Below are 22,602 nucleotides of genomic sequence, written 5' to 3' on the forward strand. Positions count from 1 at the left end.
GGAAAGTAATGGAGGGTATTTCAATAAGCTGGTTTTATTTTTAAAAATTGATTGCAAAAATTCTCTACCTCTTAAAAAATGCCCAACGTAACATTTTCTCTGAGTCTTTGTGATTCCCATTTTTTTGGTCCTGTTTGACTATACATGTCTGAGCTAAGCATTAGCAAACAGCCACAGGGTTAGATGGCAATTAGCTGGATACATTTGGACTTTCATTTTGTTGATTGGGAAAACACCTGACAATCTTGGTACCTAAGAATTAATTTCTGATTTGTTTCCAGTTCTTCAGAGCTGGGAAGTAGCTGTGCTTAGATCTTCCTGGGTGGTAGATCTGTAGCACTGCTGTACTGCCTGTTTGCTTTACCCTGTGTGAAATAAAAAGTATGTTTACTCCACTCCTTTTTTTAAAAATGCTCACATTCTGGGTAGCATTAGCCAGTAGTGGAACTAATGCTGGTTTTCTCATTTTGTCGGCAGGGGAAATAGGAAGGCCATTATTTTGGTAAAAGTAAAATAAGTGATTGTGTGACATTTTAGTGCTATGTGGAGAGGATCAGTTACTTGACAAAGAAATCTGTTTAATATAGAAAAAGAATACAATGTGATATGACCTCAGCAAAGCTATTTGTCTTCATAACTGTAACTTTAAAAATAATGCTACCTTAATGAAGATAAATGCAAATGTTAAAGTGAGACTCCATGGTTTTTTTCAACTGCCTTTTTGTTTGTTTGCTTTTAAACCTAAGAACTGAAAAACTTTCAGCTTTGCAAAGTATGTTGTTAAATAAGAAGTGGGGGACAGCCAGCTTGTCTTCCTATAAACTCTGAAGCTGTATTATTAGAATTCTTACATCTTATAAGCTCAACAATTTTAACTGTTGTAAATGAAGCAGTAGAAGCTTGTTTGCAGTCAGTTTCTCTTCTTTTGACTATAATTGCCCTAGTTTTTCCTTTGGCCTAACCCAGATGCTTGGTGATTGTTGAGGAAATTGAAGGTTTTTTCAGAAATAACTACAAAATGAAATCACTGTTGTGGTGAGCTCTTTACTTGCTCATGTTATGGCCAGGTAGAGCCTGTACTGAATAACTGGAACTGGAATACCAGGAGCGCTTACAGGCACCTCAGATACTGTTCTGGACCCAAGACACAACTCCCATCAATTTCAAATGATGTTCTGATTTATTATTCTGTGGCTGTTTTGAAAAGAACAGCAGAGAAGTGTGTTGCTGTCTTATTCAATATCTGGCTTGTGTTGTCTGGCTCAGTATTTTTACTTTCGTGATGTACCTATAAGAAGTGGGTAAAAGGCTGCAGTTTCTGGGGAGACATGGCAAATGTCACCAGTTGTGAATTTGCTCTTTAAGATTAATATCTTTGAACAAAACCCATTACTTTGTGGATATATTCTTGGTGTTTACATGGTCTTCAAAACAGCACTGAATTTGCTGGATAGAAATACAGGACATGTACATTAGTTCATAAGAGGCAGAGGCATTTAAAAAGTTACAGAGCTTTTTTCATTTCCATTTTAAAATCCCCACAAACCAAACCAAAATAAAAGTGTGCTTCCCATGGCAGAGAGGAGAGGGCTTATTGTACAATGGCTGACTTAGCAGCAGTGTCTCTGGTTTTTTGTTAATGATCTTTTAGCCTTGCAGCATCTCTCCTAGGTTAAATATGTTGTCTCCTCTTTCACCTTTTGGTGAGCATATTCCATTTATTTAAGCCTGTGTGTACAAAACTGAATTTCATTTTGCCACCACATGATCTTCAGACTTATTTTAGTACAGTTTCCCTGAGATGTTTTATGTTGTAATTGTACTTCATGGCTTTGCTTTCTCTTTGGATCAGTAAAGAAATCAAACAAAAAAAAAGGTATCTTGCTGCCTCAGATCTAGTACAGGACTTTAATGTCTATAATAGAATCAGCCTGTGACCAGTGGGATGTGCCTTTGTCTCCTGCACTAGCATGTGAGCATAGGCATATTTCTTGACTTACAGAGAAAAAGGAAAGTGTATGTGAATTACGCTGCAGAAGCTTTTGAAGTAAGACAAAAATTTATGGGCTTACTGCATTATTCAAGGTACATAATTTTATTACAGTGCTGAACAACTCATGGGACGACTGATTTATTGTTAGTGTCATATTTTGCATTATGAATTTTTTGCACAGATGATTTTACTGTATGTGTTTGAAAAGGTACAAGACAATTCTTTGTGAAATTTTAGTCTAAGGTTATTTTTAAGGAAAGCAGAATTTTATACAGAGGCAAAAGTAATCTGTCATGGTATACAAGCCATTACTTAATAAATTATTGAAAGGGTCTCATCCTTAGACCTGATACTCTTCTGTTAGTATTTTGTTTGGTGTAGAGGCTAGAAAGCAAAAATAGAGATATTCCTTCAAGAGCAATACCATTCCTCTCTGTAATAGCATTTTTGTTATATAATAGATAATATTTATATGTAGTTGTGTATAGATAGTGACTGATAAACATCAAATCACTCTGCAGCAATGAATTGATTTTGATTGAACATGAGGGATTAGATTCACCTCATTGTAATACCCAGTGCCATTGACTGGTCTAAGGCCAGACCAGTGCTTGAGGTTGGAGGCTCAAGTTCTCCCCAAGGCTGGAAACCAGGCAACTGCCTTAGATATTGAAAATCAAGTGGTAAACACTTCAAGTCTAAGAGAAGGAACTACCAGTAGACTAGTTTGGCAAGAAAACAGGGCACTGAATCACCAGAGTGGAAAACCAAAGTGTTCCCATTTCAGCATGCTGTTGTGGATCCTCATCTGCACTGGTTTTGATTGCAACCTCACAGATTCCTATGCTAATTAATTCTCCATGTTAGCAATAAACTCCCCTCTTGCCCACTGGGGACTCCAGCCTATGGAGGACAAGGGCAAAACACAGATTTTAATATTCACTTCGCAAAACACAAAATGAAATATTTAATCTGTCCACTCAAGCAGTTCCCTTTGTGGTACAATTCTAAAATTGTTTAATTTCTTAGTTTTGCTTAAAAATAAGTAACAAAAGCTGAGGCTTAGGTATTTGTGGATTTAATCTTTAAATTAGGAACTTGAAGCAGTCCATTTGTACTTCTCTCTGCTGTTTCATTATCCATTTCACTGCTTCCATAGTGTGTGAAATACTCCTTTACAATGCTGAAACTCACTGTCTTTCCTCAAAGACCCTAATGAAGATAAATTGCTCAGTTAGCAGTTGTTTTCTTTCCAAGACTTCTTAATTTTGCCCTTTGTTGATGGTTCCCCCTCCATTAGTTATCTTTTTCCTATGAGTGCTGTGATCCAAAATGAAGCAAATGAGAGCTCAATGATCTGGCTAAATAACTTGGTTGATAGCCTGCCTAAAGGTATCTTTCCATAAGCTGCCTTACCTGGGGTCTGCAGTAGGGCTGCAGTTCGCTGTAGGGTATCTGAATCATTCAGGCTGGAATCCCTTTGTCTGTCACTGCTGTGAACATGAGTGGTACACCAGCACAGCTAGAAGGGCTTTTCAGCCTTAATTTATGCACAGGGGAATTCTAGAGTCAAGAGTGGTTGCTAGAAGGTGCTTGCATATTTGATGATGTCCTGAAAAGTCAGCCTTACCAGACCCCCTTTGAGCTTAGGGTATGTAAGTGGGACTGCATTTCTACTAAATGGGAGAATAAAACACAGTTGACACATGACTGAGTGTAGACCTTCATTTGTACAATATTTTTAGAGCGGAAGCAGAAGTTCTGAGTGAATATGAAGTTGGCAGTATGTCTGTGTGGTATCTATGACAGTGAATTTTGTAATTCATTAAATGTTCTCTGGAAAAGTACTTGTTTTCTCATGTTTTTAAATCTCCCCCTCAGTAATGTAAATTTCTTAAATTATGAGAAGTAGTAAAAAATAACTGCTTGTCCATCTTCTCAGTACTAGTCATGAATTATAGACAAATGTCAAATTCCCCTTTTTTCCCTGGCTGAAAAGTGATGTTCTGTTTACTCTTAGCTCGTGCAAACCTCTGCCATTGAAAGTGCTGTATAAGCAGTTGGGGTAATTAAAATAAGCAAATTACCCAGACACTTGGGCACAAAGACTTAGAAGCACTGAGAATTTGTAGCTATAGCTGACATGACTGGAAGGTATCTTTGGGCCAAAAATCAGGGCCTTAGCGTAGAGATATGGAGAGATCTGTAAGAATCTCAAGAAGAAATTAATCTCTGAGCTGGAAGACAGCATTAAGTCATTTGAGAGCCACTCTGAAAATCTCTGCTCCATTAAAATGCTGCAAAATATTTACTGTCTGCGCTGTATATAAGCAACCAAGCTTTGAAGTGACCACCCAAAAAATCCCACTGTACAATAACTTGAAAGACACTTAGTTTTGCCCTCTAAGTATCAGAGGCAATGTTATCCTCATTTCATCCTGGAACAAGTTTTTGGGAGTTTAAGGGTTTGAATTCAAAACTTGGGTGCTACCAATGGGCTGTCTATTCCTGTATATCAGGAACTGAAATTCAGATGAAAGAAAATGTTTTTAGGAGCAAAGCTATTCATGCAAAAATCTCAAATTATCTTCAATAGCATGCTCAGCCAAATCTTAAATGGAATACAAGTACACATTAATTGAGAATTAACATAATTCAGTTTCTTGAGTATGATGATTATTAAAACATAAACTCAATGAACATACACTTGAGAGGAAACTGCTAACTATTTTTAAAAGCCTAATTTTCAGACACCCTTTATTTTTTCATTAAGAGAGAAAAAAGGAGATGGCACTTGACTTTCTGAAACTTTCTATTTGCTTCATATGGAAAAGTTGCTGAGTGTCCTTAACTGCTGATAGGACAAGTCAGGAATAAATTAGATTTATATAGAAAGCAGAGACATGGGATGACATTTTGAGAAGTGCCTGAAAGCCACATTTGTGAAGCTGTTCAGACAAAGGAATGAGAAAATACGCAGAGATTTTCGGGTATATGCACTGGCCATTAATGCAGTTTTCACAGTTGAATTTTGAGAAATGTACATTCTTAGGCATTGAAATGCTTTTAGAAATCTTACTGTTGTAGTGTCACAAAGGAGGTTTTCAAGAATACTTCTTTTCTGGAAGACCCAGGTGTCTTGTCACTTCCACCACCATTTGGAAAATTAAATTACTGCCACAGCAAGTAATTTAATACCTGAATACTCATGTAAGTGTTGATGTTGATGCCCAGTAGTAACCTGATCTCTCACACCATCTCACAATTGACCATGCTTGTCTACAGGAGGCTTTGCATGCCAGAAAGCATTGTTCCCTAGGCTTGCTGGTGTGGAAAATGGGAAATGCCACAGCACTGTAGGGACTGGTTTCTGTCCAGATACATCTCCCAGAATGAAGTTTGCTATTGATTCTCAGCTTTTCATTCAATTTGTGTTTCACTTCATGTCTGTTCTTCCACTGATTTTCTGTGTTCCTTGTGTTTTGTAGAATGCCAAAGCCAGCTATGACTTCAGCAGCAATGATCCCTACCCCTATCCCCGCTATACAGATGACTGGTTTAACAGGTAAATGGATTGTGGGCAGCCTGCTCTTCACTTTGGATTGAGTAAGAAATTCTGCATTTTTGTGAAATGTCTGTTTTCTGCTAAATTCAATCATCACAGAACAGACACTGCAGTCTCACTGCTGCTTGAAAATTTGAGGTTATTTACAATGTCATTTTTTTAGGTTTAGGGTTAGGGTTAGGTTTATAGTTTATAAATTATGTTGCTGCTCCAGAAAAGTATATTTTTAGATTGTTCTATAAGTGATGGCTAAATAACTTTTTGTTGAAAACTTTTTAAAGATTTCAGGGCTCAGACTGAGTGCTTATCAAAAAATATTTCAGGCCTATTTGATGTGGTTTTCATCTCTGACTTAGGGTGACTGGATGGTCTCCTAGTTTTGGATGGGGGTTTTTGTTTTTATTTCTAAAGAAATCAATTGTATTTCTGTCAGAGTGACACAGCAAAAAAGCAGCTGTGCTTCTACCTCAGATACGGGCCTCCTGGAATGGATTAAAAAGAGTTAGGAACTGTGATATCTTTCTTTGTAGTACTGCAATTTTTCGGCCAAAGCAAGATCTCAATGAGACTTCTGCTTCATTTTGTGAAAGGACCTTTGACACTTTTAAAGCAGTATGAATCCAGTTAGTGAATGGAAAGTCACAGAAAGAGTAGGGCTCTAATTTGTGAAGGTCTGCTGACTTTCTTGCTTTATTTATGTGAAGGATCTTTTTAGCAGAAAGATACCACTTAGCTCTGGAGAGGAAGAAAATTAAAATTAGCTTTAGTATGTAATGGTAGCTTTTGTTGTTTTCAGTGTGGAACTTCATAAAATTGGGTATGTTCTGCCAAGTCCCATTAACACAGATTCTGCTGCTATCAGGTATTTTATAGTGGGGCCCAATTTGCTGTCCTTACCTGTTTGGCAAAGTAAACTCTCCCTGGAGGGAGAGTTATATGCCAAAGTCTCTTTGAATAGACCTCAAACATTCCAGATGTGGCAGGGGTTATTGCTTCTGGTCCCAGGTGCCCCTGACTAACTTCAAGCGCTTCAGTGAAGCATTGAGGGTGAGCAGCACTATTGTTTGTGATCCAGTTTTTGATAATTGAGAACAACATGATTCAGGTTGTCATAGAACTGCATCAGTTTCCTCTGTTTCTTGGGTGAATGTAGTGTTCAGGTCAGCAATAGGAGGGGGAAAACCACAGAGATATCCTTTACTGTTCTTTCTTTTCAGAAAAAAATAAAATTGATACTTAGGAAGTATAACATTGTCAATAAACGTTAGTCATACTGGGATGCTCCATCCCTGGAAATGTTCAGGACCAGGCTGGATGTGGCCCTGAGCAGCCTTATCTCATGGGTGGCATCGCTGCCCATAGCAGGGAGATTGGAGCTAAATGATCTTTAAGGTCCCTTCCAACCCAGACCTCTCTATGATACGATGAACCTTCAGATTTCTTTTGCAAGACAGGGAATTTTCTGTCTTGCAAGGTAAATCATGGGAGCAACACATTCAGTGGAGCATCCCTTTCCTGCCTTCATAGTATAAGGAAGGATTTAAGATGCAAGATTCTTAGTTTTCTGCAGGTTAAGATGCAAACAAGCATACCATATCCAGCTTGTGCAGGAGTAGCTGTAACTGTTTTCTCTGTGTATTTCTTTGCTATTCTGTTAATTGAGATGACATACTCCTCTATAAGCTCTTGCCATGGCTTCTGACTCCTGAATTAGTGTCACTAGTAGGTAACAGCTGTCTGCCTCTGACAGTCTGTCCCTATGTGTAGCTACACTGGTGCATCTGCATAGGCCATGATTGCATGGAATATCTATTGAGAGAAACCTGAAATAAAGGCTCCATTTTGCACAGCCAGTGATGCATCTCCCATCGAATTTTATGCATACAAAAGTATCAGACTCGAAATAGGATAAAGAACATATTCCATAAAAAATACATTTCTATGTGAGCAATTCAAGTGTTTTGTGGAACAAGAAGCAGAGGAGTGATCACTAAGGGGCTTTTGTGAGCTGCCAGCTGCATGTGGAATGTGTTAATTAGACTTTAAGAATAAATAGGAGAGGTTTTTGCATGGAGTATTTCATTATTCACAGCTGCTCTGCTGGTAAGCACAAATTCCCCTTCCATTTGGGGCCTTGCAAGACTGATGGAATCACTCTGGCCTTTCCATCTAACAGCCACTGGCCTATGAAACCATGCAGGGTGGTTTTTGGAAGGGAAGGATGGTGCCTCAGGCAGGAAATTGCTATCAGGCAGTTCAGCTGCTGCTGTGGGCAGAGGCCCAATAGATGGCTTGGCAGCCAAGGGGTTTATTCTCATGTTTGCTGTATTCACTGTTTGACTGTGTTCAGATCCACAGCTTGGGGACCCAGCAGGAGAGTGTATGCTTGGTTCAACGTGGAACAGAGTTGTGCTTGAGCCTGAGGAGCAGTGGGAGCAGTGCAGGAACTTGAATCAAGCCCTGTTCCCAAAATGAGAGGCAGCCCCACAGAACTCAGTGTTTTCTAAGAACCACTTTGGGAACTGACTGATTTTGATCACCCTCTCCTTCTGAACCACATTCAGTACCTTGGCATGTACCACATTTTGCAGTGAAGTGGTAGCCATAGGAATTAGTGGCCTCATACTACTGTCTGATTTCATGTTGTGAGCATGCAGAAGGCATAACTTGGGCTTTCCAACTCAGAGCAATGAGATTACAAATTTCTGCCCTGATCTAAATTACCAGTAATTATCTCTGCTCCTATGGCCTTTGTATTCTCTGTATTCTCTCACTCAGCTAATGAGTTAGCAGGGAAAAATTTATTTGCTATTTTGGAAACCTATATTCTTCAGATGTCAGAATCTTTTGCTAACTGTGGATCCAAACCAAAGTAGGAGAATGCTTTCCCTTCTGTAAATAATGCTTAGAGGCTGACAACATCATGTGAGTAAAAAGGGGATTGCATTTGCCCCACAAAGTGTCCATCTGAGCTCTGCATGTTTAATTGCTGCCCAATGCAAGCAGCTAAACTGGTCAAGAAAGGCAGATGGTCCCAGCTATTGAGACTGCAGCTCTGCATAGCCCTCCCCTGCAAACCGCTGAAGATAGGATGGTTGGGTCCTGTCCTTTGCTGTCTGCAGAAGCATTTCAAAGCAGATGACAAAGTACCTCAATAAAAATATGTGCCACCTCTGACACTTTCAAAAACATCACTAAGGAGGCACGCACAGGACAATTGGCAATGGATTTTAAAACAGAATTATTTTCAAACACAAAGGAGAGTGAAATTTTTGTAGCTAATATAGAGGTATTTTTTAAAATACAGTATGCAAAACTGTTTTTCAACTAAATCCACTTTTGCCCTTACTTTTTCTATGCATGTTCACATAAAATGTGTTCACTTACATAAAACTTATGCAAGACTTGCTCTACTTGCGAATATATGGTTTACCTTTGAAGTAGCTTGTTCACAGATGAAAATATTTTGTGTTTTATTCCCCTATGTTAAATATTGAAATAGAGAAGAGGTGAACACTGTAGAGAAAGGCTGTGATTTTTTCTTCTGACATGAGTAACTTCATAGAAACCACAAAGGTTTATCAATGATACATGAGCAGCAAATAGGTCTGAGTTGGAAAAGTCTGCTATTTGCCATTAATAATTCAACCAAATGCATTTCCATGAACTCGTGATTTTTTTTTTCTCTCTAGTCAGCAGCACAATATTGAAATTCTGAGCTGCTGGAATAGGCCTGTTTACAGTCTCCATTATGTGGGCCACTGCTCTGGAGAGGACCTTCTGGTAAAACCTTTTTGTCAGGAAGGTCCTAATACAGTTTTTCTCACTGTAATCTGGCAGCATCAGTGATGTTTTGCACCCCAGCATTCGTCAAACCAATTTTGAACAAAGCTATTTATTCTTCTCTGTGCCTTGTAGTTGGCCCATAGATGACTAGATAATGAATGCCTAGCATTGCTAGCACCTACCAATGAATGTTGTGCTTCTGTCACACTTCCTTGAGCAAGATCATGAGGGAAAATCTTGTTGTTTGATTGTTGATAGAAATTTCTGTAGCAGCTGAATAACAAATCTGTATTTCTGTCTTCTCTGCCCCCTTTGTAAAAGGAAGCGGATGAGATCTTCTGTCATCTCTCTTTATGGAACTGCCTCTAAAAATATATTCTCCTAAGTAGAGCAGGAAAAAGTATGTCTTGCTTCATATCTTTTTGTTAATGTTACACTATCTTTGCCAGACACCCATAAAGGGAAAGAGAGGGAAAAAAGATGATTAAAACAGTTTTGCTGCCTCTCAGGATGGTCCATCTATACTCAATATAACCTTTATAATACAGCATTTTGAATTGCATGAATCCTTAGTATGCTGTAGAATCAGTGCCAGTTTCAATGCTCAGAGTGGATTGATGTGAGCAGTAGGATGGAGTCATATATTGATTCAACATCTTAGACTAAAAAAAACCCTGACAGCAGCACAGGTTTCAGTAATTTCCCTGCTGCTATGCTCTTTTTTAAAAACTACGTTATGTTGTCTGCATTTCTTTTCTTTTGAGTTTAATTTCTAGGATGAATTAGGAGAAAGGAAAATGCAATTTCCCTTCCTGCAGGCGCCACTGCCAGTGGTGCCAGTAAATGCCACTACAGCTAAGAGTCTCTATTAAGAGCTGTAAAGCACTTCATAGACACGAGGTATTATTGAAATACCATGTGTCGGCCCAAACCTGGACCTCTGTATCAGAGCAGACTATTCCCACTTGAGCAGAAAGCAATTGCTCTGTGAGCTGGAGCACCTTGTGAGCTCTTTTGGGAATCAGGCACTGGATGAGAGGGATGCATGTGCCTTAGGTCCCACAGCTTTGCGCCTGGCCAGCCATGTGCAGCTCTGCTGCTGAGGAGTGCAGTGACCATTGTGGCTCACTTCTCCTACTCCAGCTTGGTATTGCACCCACCTCTTCCTGTAGCATCTTTTGTGGGCAGGGATATGCTCTTTGTATATGTTCAGACAGCAAAAAGGCAGCCAGACTGTTCCATAAGGTTCAAAGTAAGGGGTGTCACGGTGTCAAGATGCAAAAATAAAGGAACTAATATTGATTTTTGTATTTATGATGTTCTGTCAGGGGCTGTTTCTACTAAGATTTGTTAATGAGGCAGAACCTGTCTCACAAGCTAAAATGAAAAGGCCTGTATAACTTTACAGTTAAATGCAGTGTAGAGATACATGTTAAGCTCAGAGCAAGCCTCACTCATCCTGCGGAGGGGAAATTGGATATTGCCTGCTTCAGCAAGGAATGAACACGTGCCAGTATTCAGCACTCAACAGTTTTGCATTGAATGGTTTTCCTCTGCAGCACTGGGAGCTGACTGAGGCAAAACAAGCTCACAGTGATCCAGCTCAGCTCAGCATGTGCATTAGCTGGGGTTCATCTGGTCTCTCTGCCTTCCTTTTCACAGCCACGGGACAAGGTGTGCAGGAGAGGTGTCTGCTGCTGCCAACAACAACATCTGCGGTGTGGGAGTTGCATACAATTCCAAAGTGGCAGGTATGGTAGCAATCCAGGGTGTAAATAGCCCGCTGTGCTTCAGGCAGAGCTCCTCCTGCAGAGACAGAGGGTGTTGCTCACGAAAGGGCTGCAGATTGGTGCTGGACCATGTATTTCACAGTAGCTGGAGAGAGAAATTTCTCCCTGGCTTTGCCTTTTCAATCAAGGGCCTTATAAATAAAGGCTTTTTAATAACAGTGCTAAAGAGCAGCTCTGCTCCTTCATATACCAGCTCGTTTGTATGCTGATTTTCAGTGCTTCTTCCCTGAGTACCTATAGAATTGTTTGTGCCAAATCTCATTTTGCAGGAGGTAAAGTATCAATTTCTGCTGCACTTAAAAACCATTTGAAAAGGCCAATCTTATGCTGCTCTTACTCTTTAGGCTCTCACAGGGCAGGACCTGCAGAGCTGTATATCTCTGTGGTTGTTTTCCTCTGTTTTAACAGTGATGCAGAGTGATAGAAGCAGATGTGGAGAATGAAACAGGTGGTACCTAGCACTCAGCATCCATACCTTGGTATTTTTGCTTCTAACAAGTTCTTCTCTGCACATATATACTGAATACAGTTCTTGGAGTGAGTTAGGCTCTCCACACCATGTGTCAGTTTAGTTGAATCTGAAGAAATCCTGTTTTCCTACTCTTAAGACAGTTCCATGATGAGAACTGAGGTACAGCAGGCAGAGATAGATGCTTATGAATTTCACTTTACTTTCCCTAATCCACACCAGAGCATCACCCATTTCTTCTCGGCGATGGTCCACAGTGTGTGTACATGGACAGTGCTGCTCTGCTTGGCCAGTTCCTGTTTCACTGTAGTGTCAGGAGAATCTGAGGAAGGCCACATTTCACCTGTCACCTACATGACTGAAAGCTGAATCTCCACCAGAGAAGAGCACCAAGCAATGTTTGCTAAGCTCTTACTCAAGAAATATCAGTGAGAGTTAGTAACTGGCTGGGCAGGTCTAATAAATATCTCCTTTCTTCAAGAAGGGTAACATCTCCTTCAGAGATGGGACATTCCACAAAATTTACATTCTTTCAAGAGTACTCTTCGAGGAATCTGAATTGAGACATGGGATTTTGTCTGGACCATGTCTGTATTATTCATAAAACTCTACAACTGCAAGCTGGTTGCTTAAAAGCAAGAGGTTTGACAATATTTCTGGTGACCAACAGCCAACAGATAATCTTCTGTGTTGGTCCACTTTGCATTAAAATCCCCTCAAGTTTTTGGAAGTGCCAGCCAGCCTTCCCTGCCTGAGGACAGTATGCATTGGCAACACCACTGTGTGGTCCATGGCACTGGAAGTCCATGAAAGCTGAGGGTCTGCTTCTGTCATGGTTTGGAGTCATGTTTGCAGAATGAATGGGTAGTTGATTGCAGATCTGCATTTTATAAGTATGGGAAGCAATTTCTCACCAATTGAGTTTGACTTCATGTTAGCTTGAGTTAGCCCATCAAGAGCATCTGGCTTTGGTCTGATTTCTATTTGAAATTTATACCACCTTTTTTCCAGCCTTATATTTGAAACACAATGGTTTTTTATTGAATATAGCGAAGTCACTGGCTTCTAAATCAGGATCCTTATTGCTATTCACACTGTTTGGCACTGATTTCTGCCCAGTCTCTGTCCTAAACCATTGGGAAAAGCTGAACTTAAACTTGGGGATATAAATAACGCTTGTAATGAATCCCTGGTTACTCAGGTCTCATCCAGAGACCAAGTGACAGGTTGGCTGTCACTGGAATTGTCCTATGTGTGAGGTACGATGGGTGTAAGGGCTTGCACTGCTGTCTGTTGCACTCTGGCTCACTTAGAGTCAACACTTTAAGGTTTTATGAAGTTGACATATCCTAAGATTGTATCATTTAAACTCTTTAACTTCTGCTGCAATATGGGTTAAAGGAAGTGGGTTTTAGTTTGCTTTTTTCCTCCACATGCTGGCCGTATTTTGCTATTGCATCTGCATGTTGACAGAATGATATTTTTCCAGGAAATTGCTGTGTAGCATGTTTCCCTCCTTTGATTAAATTCTGGAGATGCACCCAAATAAACAGAAAAAAATTACTTGAAAAACTAATGACATGTGAACACAAAACTGAATGTAAGTTAGATGAGGGAGGGGACCTTACTCTTTTTTGCTAGCTTACAGAATCTTATATTAAATGCCATTGATATTATTTAAGCACTGAATTTCTAAGACTGCTGAATTCCGTTATTTTTATAGTGTTCTCAAAGATTAGATGGAAAGTACGGTGTAATTAGAAAGCTGACAATAAAGTTCTTTTTCTGTCTGGGCTGTGCTGCCTTGGTGGCTGGGTGTTTAATACTGGCATCCTGCTGGGTAAGCACACCCTGGTGACATGGGAATGTCAAGTGTAGAATTACTGAATGGGTAAAACTGCCAGTGACTTAAAATATCTGTAACTGGTGGCCTTCTGCAGGTGCATAGATTACATTTTGTGCTGGGTAGTGCATATTTCATGCTTATGTTGATTAAAACTACAGGTATTCGAATGCTCGACCAGCCGTTTATGACAGACATTATTGAGGCTTCCTCCATCAGTCATATGCCTCAAATCATAGATATATATAGTGCCAGCTGGGGACCAACTGATAATGGGAAGACTGTGGATGGACCTAGAGAGTTAACGCTGCAAGCAATGGCAGATGGTGTGAATAAGGTAACAGTTTTAATAATCTGGGTTCTGGGGCAGAATGGTGTGTACATGCTTGTGCAGAAAACAGTGACTTGGGAACACAATGCATTTGCACAAATTATCAAACTTTCACCATATTTCAAGGTTCCTTTGATGCTCTCTCTGCAATATTTTGGTATTGATTTTATTGTATAGTCTCAGCATACTCTGTTTATCTCTAGCCTGCTAACTGATGCTTTTCATAGGCCATTGCAGTCAAAATGGAAGAGCCTGAACCTGTTGAACCCAGGTTGAAATATGTCAGCTGAGCCACTGACACTGCATTTTCTGTTTTGGCATGTTACCAATTTAATTATTTTTTGGATTTGGAGTGTCTCTTGGATTACTCATTATATGGTCATTATTATAGCTGTGATTGAGCTGCAGCAATTCAGATGTCCCTGGACTAATATCATCCAGGAGACTCCTTGTTTATTCCCACATTCCCAGCTCCTTCTAGGAGCAGTCTGTGGTCTTTGTAAAAGACACTCAATATCAGTCTGTCATCTGTTTAACCGGTACACTGTAAGATGGTTGGAGGAAATGTGTGTGCCACAACTCAAAAATAAAATAAATTAGCCCAGACAAACCAACCTTGCATGGCTTTATCTCTACCTCTTTAGTGTCATGCAGCCAAGACAACCATGGGTGCCCCCTGGTGCTCTAGGGAATGAGCCTCCTCCCCTTGGCTGGTTGTAGATTGGTTTCTGTATTGACAAGACCTGAAATTACCCAGAACATCTGCAATGGTTTTCTGTGGGAGCTCCACAATTACTTTTCTATCCAAATTATTTCTTCCTTTTGCTTGTGCCAGATTCTCCTACTCTTCATCACCAGCTCACTGTAAGCAGCACATTCTGTTTACCATGTTTTGTGACATGATAATTCAATCTACCGCTGACAAGTAGTGAAGCATCTAAAGCTTTCTCAAATGCTGACCCTCGGATATTTTGCCTGTAACAAAGGGATTACAGTTGTCTTCATGCTTCCACCCATAAAATTGGCAATGTACTGCAAGAACACTGGAAGACTTGTCAAAAATTCCTTCTGTCTACTCAGTTTTTTAGTATAAACTGTACAAACCTCTGATGAGTTGAGTCCCTCTGAAGTCACCTTACACAGGCTGTGTTTCTTCTTGTGATTTTCATTTATCTAGTGTTTCCATAAAGATCCCCTTAAACACTTTGGTCTTGAGGAGAATCTTTCTTAGGTGTATGACAATTCTAGCAGCACCTTGATGTGTTATTGTTGCTTGATCTCTCTTCCACTTACGTTGGTTGTAGCAGATATAAACTTTGAACACAGAAAAGTTTCCATGTAATTTCTGTGCTGTCCTCATCCAATGGAGAACTTGTGTAAAAGTAGCAAAAAAAGTGGAAGATTGAAAACTGAACTAGAGTTATTTTACCCTTCAAGAGAAGCAGATTTTAAATCATAATCATGGGGATTTTTTGTAATTTGGTATAAAAAATACCTTTGAATTAACTTGCTGTCATATTGCCCTATGCTTTAATTTGTGCAGTTACACTGGAATTAACCTTCTCTTTCAATGTTTAATATCAGAGTAGGGATTTTTCTTTTCTGTTTCATTGCTTGGTTGGAGTCCTATACTCAGAGGGTTGGGCATATTACCTTTTTAATACCTTGCCTTCAGGAGTGTTTGTGATTCTCTTCAAGAAATAATTTGCAGTATTAAGATAAAAAGGGGCCCTGAGATCACTTACGTTGAAGTCTCAGGAAAGAGAGAGCGCAGTGACAGTGATCTGTGCTCTGGCAAGGATTGCTTTTATGAGGAGACATATGTCTCTTTTATCAGGAGACGTAAAATTAACAGGAGAGCCTGCAGTAGTAAACCAGTTCTCTCGGCCGTTGGAGAATTAGGAGGAATTATACTGGATTCTACAAAAAAAAATATTGCTGTCTTGGGACAATTACACTTAACCTTGTAGTGGCAGTATCCCAGCTATCTCCTGGCAGTATGTGCACAGAAGATGGGACAGTTCTGTCCCAAATAACTCCCTCTGTGTTATGATCCTAGCTTTATCTACCCTTCTTTTGCTCATTACATTTCCTAATAGAACAGTTTTTTTGGGTATAGTTTGTTCTGATTTGGTTTTTTTGAAGAGCCAGATTTTCTAGAGGTATTTCAAGCTGTCAGTTGATACTGGGTATTCTCCATGATGCTCTGAAAAACCCACTACAGAGCTGGCTGCATGTAAAGGAAGACTAACAAGCCTTTGATATAATGCCCTTTTACCTAGTTTAGGTCTATAATATATGCATCACGTTCTCTATTGACTAAAAATGTAAATCTAGTTTATTATTATTTCTCAGTGTAACCCTCCTATCTTATTAAAAAGTATCTTTTGTAAACTGAGAGACAAAAAAATGTAGGAATTCTTTTTATCAGCCTAGAGCTGATTCTCACCAGTTATGGCTCATGACTTAATGATGAAGCTGAAATATTGGTGGGGAGGAAGCAACATGCTGAGAATAAAAATGTATTCTTAAATAAAAGCAATACTTCCAAATGTCCTAGAAGGCAAAATAAGAGCTCTTGCATGGAGCAAGATTAATATCCTTGCTTCTAATGCAATAAAATAAAAATCAGTATGTAAGAGCGATACAGAATTCTTACACAGAATGTGCATTTAATTGAATTGACAAACACAGGTTATCTTTGCCTTGCTGCCACCACACTTGGGAGCCCAGTTCAAAGAGGACACTGCCAAGTATTTCATCCTTCCCACAATCTCCATTCTCACTTTCATATCCTTCAGAGTTTCTCCTTCCAGAGCTACTGAGATTTGGGGATAACTAGTCGCCTGATAATGACAATATGATAAAAACTGCAGAAACTGTGAAACTTCAAGTTTATATGTCTGTTTTTATGTCTTGAAGCCAGCTGGACTAAGGCCAACATGTCTTCTATTTCTGATATATATTCTTCTAGCTGAAGATGTCCTGGCTCATTGCAGAGTAGAGTTGGACTGGATGGCCTTTAAAAGGGCCCTTCCAACCCAAACTATTCTCTGATTCTATTTTCTTACCTTTCCTCTTCCATTATCCATTCTTGGCATGTGTTAAACTCATTCTTGCCTTTGCCTTAATCATACCTTCATTTTGGTGGGCTGTTCGCTTGGAAGGTAAGTAGCATTAATAGAGGCAGCTCTGAATTAAGGACAACAATCTGTCATCACACTGGCAACTCCTTTACGGGCTCTCTTACTAATTATATCCAAGGCTAAGCACAAAATTATTAGTGTGTGCATGAACTGGGTGTCAGCATAACCCATGGAATCAGAAGTTATTGGGAAAGGTAGTCAAGCTGCTTTTTGTTGCTAAGATATTTTTTAATGTGATCTGGCTTCACCTGTGTTATCTCATGGCTTTAGTTCAAGGACAGTGGTCAGCAGCATGGCTGGGTCACTGAACATTGGTGGTTGCACTGCAAGGATATGTGACCTAACAGTTGAATTAGCAAGAATTTGGGAATGGGGATTGAAAGGAGTTTCATACACACAAGGGTCCACAAGTATTTGGCAATTACCAGCACTGGCCTGACACAGGTGAACACTCTTACCTGATGCAACTTTCAGCTGCTGGAAAATACTTATTTGGGATGTAACTGGAAAGGACTTTTAAAAACTTTTAGGTTTTAAAGATTAGACTGAAAGTTGTATGTTTACAGTACTTGTCTAATGAGGGGGCCTTGCATTCATTGTATGTATTGTATGACTGGACAAAGCAATCCTGTGTGATTTACATATCCCTTGTCTGAGCTGTGCTTACCCACTTTGGGGGTTAGAAGGCTTGGAGAAGGAGGTAGAGATGATGGAAATCTCTCTTAAATAGAGACTTTCTGTTCTTTAGTATCTTGCATCCAGAATTGTATCACCTGTCATCTTAAACAGGAAAAGGCTGTTGCAGACATCTTTTGTGAAAATCCTTTTCTTAGGATTTTTCCTGCTGAGAAGCTGAGAAGCTACAGCAACAAAATGTAAACAATGGTTATCTGCTGCTGTGGAATGCATCAGGTGTGTCTGTGATTAGGCCATCTTGAGTGTTTACAATTAATGGCTGACCACAGACCAGATAGCTTGGACTCTCTGTCTGACCCACAGACCTTTGTTATTTATTCCATTCTATTCTTAGCTAGCATTCTGAGAGGAAAACCTTTCCTTCTATTCTTTAATATAGTCTTAATGTAATGTATATCATAAAATAATAAATCAAGCCTTCTGAACATGGAGTCAACATTATCGTCTCTCCCCTCACCCAAGAACCCCTGTGACCACGGTCACAAAAGGCAGCCTAGGTTAAGGACACATTTTATGGTATAACCTGATTGTAGTGTAGTGTCCAGTAAACACTTCTTATTTGCCATTTCATGAGTCTAGTTCTTTCCAGCTTCAGTTACTGGAATTTAAGGCAACAAAAAGAAGTAATCAAATAAGGTGGTCTCTTATCTATTGCATTTTTATGATGTAGACTTTTATATTAGGAGGTTGTGAGTGGTTGCTCATGGACTGAATGAATTCCTTGAAATTTCACCTTCTCAGCCAGAATATATAAGACATGAGCCATTTGTGCTTGTGCTGGTGAAAACATCACTGCTACCCTAGTGTAGTTCTACCTAAGAAAACAATGCCCAAGTACAGATTACCTAGGGAGCAGTATTAAGAATTCATAGTCACATCATGGCTTTGTAACTGGGCTCACCAATGAAGGAAGAATTGACAGTGTAAAAAACAAAAGGAAATATTTTTCATTTACCTCTCTCCAAGTGCACAGAAATTGTGTTATTATTCTTTGAAAATATCATGTTAATGAAGTATATACAGTTAGATGTCACATGCCTCTAACATAATTTTATTGTTCAACAGCTAAGTGAGGACAGGAAAATTTATTATATGACAACCATCTGATTACTCACTTTTTGAGGAAGCCCAGCAAGCTTCTTTATAACTTGGGAGCCCTTTACTATCATATTGCCATTGTGTCTGAAATATGCATTATAATTCCATGCCTTGTCTTTTTCATCTAAGATAAAATCAAACCTTATTAAAACCCCACACATGTTGTATCTGCTTGCAATTCTGAACCCTGGTCATCTGACAGGGATGTTTTCTAAGGAGGCAAGACAATAATGTAGCCTGAAAATGCTGATTTTGTTGTATCACTCTGCCCCCAGGAGTGCTTTTTTGCCTAATCTCTGTGCCACAGCTCAGCAGAGAACATGCTTTAGCTTCCCAGCGAGGCTGATACTGCAAGCTGGCAACCTTTGCACAATGCTTCCAGGAGCACAGATGGACCTATGAGGCTAGAGTTCATCACACCACTTGTGAATGCTGGCAAGGGAAACCAGCATTGTCACTGCTAAAGAGTAAATTGGGTGTGTAGAGTCTTTCTGAGTGATAATCTAGTTCAGAAATAATGAGAAGAGAATGAGATTGATTTTTTTGCAAATATTATCAATACTAAAATTAGGCCTGTAGAATTGTTGTATTATCACTTGTGGTGCACAGCCCAGCATCCAGCAAAAGAGAAATGGCTAATTAAAAGGTTTTGCCTTAGCATTTTCCAAGTTCCCTCTTGTTGCCCTGCTAGACTGAACCCTCCCTGAAACCTAATGCTGCCTGTCTTCACCAAAAATATAATTTTACATATATTTCTCTTGGCTAAGAGAAGCCCATCCAATTTCAACAGCAATTTAGATGTAGAAAATGGCTCAAACATTATTTTTAGCCAAAGGAGGTATTAACAATTAAGCAATTAATTATGGGTTGGCATATGTGAGTTCAGTACTCTTCTGTGACCAATTCTAAAATAAGTTACAGAAAGCCTTTTTATTAGAGTTTATGAATTATATGTCTTAGATTTTTTGAGCCTTGTATGCAGCAGTCTTGGAGTTTGGTGGTTATTACTTGACCCAAATAGTTTCAGAAATCTGCTAGGACAAACTGGACAGACAGTTATTAAAGGCAGCAAAATGTGAAAGGGGCACAAAAAGGAGAAGTATGTTGGAAGTGTGGTTCCAAATGATAGTTATCCTCTGCAGAGTAGCCAAGTGTTGAACTGAGTTCTTGCTCCTGCTAAAACAGCCTTTCCTCTTCCGCTGTTGAATACCAGAAGATTAGGCCAGCAGAGAAGGGACAGGGCCTTCATCAGTGGTGAATTTGAGAGGATAACACTGCTGCTGTTTCTTCCCACCTGAACTGCATGGCTTGTGGTTGTGCTGGGCTTTTCCAGGGTTATAATTCAGCATCTCCAGGCTTTCGGAAGGAACTGGAGAAGTGTAAAGGCATTCAGCTCAAACAGTGTAGCTGTGCGCCTAAACCTGTGTGGTGGCAAACTTTGGCAATCCAAGTATGTTTCCTGCTATGTTTTCTCTGAGGTATCTCTGAGGCTAAATCAAGGTTGCTTGGCTGGCTGTCAGAAATGTGTTTCTGCCTAAATTTTGCTTTAGGTTTTTAAAAGTGCCCAAGTCATCAGTATAGGAAAGGAGCAAAGGGATCCAAGAAGTCACAGGCTGCCAGATTGCTCTAGGCAAATCATCCTGGCAGCTGGAGGAGCCAGGGGAGTGAGAGATGTTAGGAATGCAGGAACATGCAGGCAGGCTCCAGAAAACCCTGGCAATACAAAAAATGGGCAGCAGTTCAGGGATGCCAAGGAGTCGCTGCCTCCAGCTGACTTGTACTGCATAGCAACCTCTGCAGTAGGATGTTGCAGCCTGAATAGCTGCTAGTAAAGTCCAGGGTAAGGAAGCAAAAAGGGCCTTTGCATACTATCAACAGATGTTTAATTCAGCTGGCCAGTGAGATGTTCAGAGTCCCAGAGCACCCACATGTGGAGGGTCCAGGTTCCCCTCTCTCAAGGAGCCCCCAGAGTGACCCTGGTCTCCGGGCAGTACTAAGATAAGGGCCAATCGGGGGATAGGGAGGGAGTGGCTCAGGGACACAGGAACAGACATAGGAGGAGCAGGGGAAGGAGCCAGTGGGGTCTTACGGGCTTTTGAGGGAAGCTTCTTGTGTTTCCCCAAGCCAGGGAATGCCCTCCAGGGTCTCCACAACTCCCCATTTTGAAATTATTAAGAAAGCTTCTCTGAAGGATCAACTGAATCAACACAAAATGACAAAAACGCATAAAAACCCTCCACATGTGTGTGCTTTGGGACTCTGTTAAACATCTCACCACGTGGCTGAATTAAACCTCTGTGGATATTATGCAAAGACCCTTTTTGCTTCCTTACCCTGGACTTTGCTAGCAGCTATTCAGACTGCACAAATGGCGCACTGAACAGGTCTCTAGGAGAGACCTCTTCTCCTAGAAAACATCTGCACTAGACCACCCTGAGAATTTGGGCTTTTTTTACCCCAGTGTGGTGAGTTTGAAATTTTGGTTCCTTCCTCCTGTTACTCTCCGGTGTTGGGAAGAGACTGGGTTAAGATGGAAACAGCACTCACCCATGCAGAACAACAAGTTTACCTTGTTATAAATGAGGTTCCATATCTCTAATTTAATAATTCACAGACTTAAAATTTAGCAGCAGTTTTTAATTGAGCAGCCATTTTATAATACAATCAAATATAATCCAGTAGTTACAAAAAGAAATTTGGCAGTGGCTCAGATAAAACATAAGCAAAAATTGATCAATTGGGATATGGGGAGGGCATCCCACCCTGCCTCACGTACAAAAGGCAAAGGGTCCAAACACAACTTATATACTGTATGCTAATGCATATTCATCAATGTTTTCCCATAAATCTCCTCCTATTTTAGATTCTCAAAATCTATGTCACTCCACTGCGCAGCGCATGCTCCTGTTGTTGCAAGTCCTCTGAATAACCTGGCAGGTGGTGTGTGCGCATTAAGCTTTATGTTATGTAAGTAAGCACTATGTTCCAATTAAGCCGTATTATTTTATAGATAAGACCACTATTTTAGACTCCTTGTCTGGAATTGTCCCAGTTTTTTTCTCTTTATTGTCCCGACTTCTCAAGGTCGGTCCAAACCAATAAATTTTTGGAAGTAATTTGGGAAATTTGAAAACTAAGACAGAATTCTGTTCTTTATTTAATATGATGATGAAATGCATTCTGAATCTTGAGGACCATTTAAAAAACAGCTGAAAACACCTCCTCCGTGTTCCCCTCTTGGTGCCCCTGCACCTCCTCCCCTGTCACAGGGATAGACTCCTCTGGGTTCTACACTGTTTATTTACTCCTGCTGCCCAGGTTGGCTCTCACCACATGGCCGCAGCCGCATGATCACATTCACGTGCTCAAGATGGCAGAGACCCCATGGTTGGAGCTGCGGGGTCCCCCCTTCTGCCCTCTGGTACTTACGCTTCCTCCCACAGACGTGTTTACCTTGGTTGCTATAGCACTGCGAGACGGAGCAGATGGTGATAGCCATCCCCCCTCGCACTGAGCAGCTGCTCCCACAGAAAACCCACGGCCTCCCCACTGCTGCTCCACATGGCCAGAGTGAGCTGGCTGATATTCGCTGCCCAGCCTGCCCCGTGGCAACCCGCTGCGTGGGGGTCAAGGGCAGGTGGGCAAGACCGGCGGGCCCAGGGTGCTGCTGTCACCGGGCAGGCGGACAGCCCCACCGGGGGATGGCTTAGAGCCGCAGTCCTGGCAGCGAAACTGCTGCCCCCATGCCAGCAGTGCCCGCAGACACCAAGCAAGACAGACCCCTGAGAAGGAGAAGAGGCTGAAACTCAGCATGGCCACCAGCACTGGGAGTGTGATGAACTTTGCACGGCAGCACACCAGCACCAGCAACGCGTCTAGCACCAC

At 40.5% G+C, this 22,602-nt stretch overlaps 1 protein-coding gene across 3 annotated transcripts in view; it reads left to right on the top strand.

Annotated features, from left to right (window-relative positions):
* The window catches only part of PCSK2 (proprotein convertase subtilisin/kexin type 2), a 107,801-nt gene that overhangs the window by 70,798 nt on the left and 14,401 nt on the right, over positions 1-22,602 (top strand). For 2 of the 3 annotated variants that reach the window (XM_064709196.1, XM_064709195.1), the window contains 3 exons: positions 5,482-5,558; positions 11,007-11,095; positions 13,608-13,783. The exons of the other annotated variant lie outside the window; for it this stretch is intronic. In XM_064709196.1, coding sequence (XP_064565266.1) covers positions 5,482-5,558; positions 11,007-11,095; positions 13,608-13,783 — 342 coding nt within the window. The remainder of the gene's footprint in view (positions 1-5,481; positions 5,559-11,006; positions 11,096-13,607; positions 13,784-22,602) is intronic. 3 annotated transcript variants of the gene reach the window in all.

The sequence above is a fragment of the Zonotrichia leucophrys genome, chromosome 3, assembly GCF_028769735.1.
Source record: "Zonotrichia leucophrys gambelii isolate GWCS_2022_RI chromosome 3, RI_Zleu_2.0, whole genome shotgun sequence".
Lineage (NCBI taxonomy): Eukaryota > Metazoa > Chordata > Aves > Passeriformes > Passerellidae > Zonotrichia > Zonotrichia leucophrys.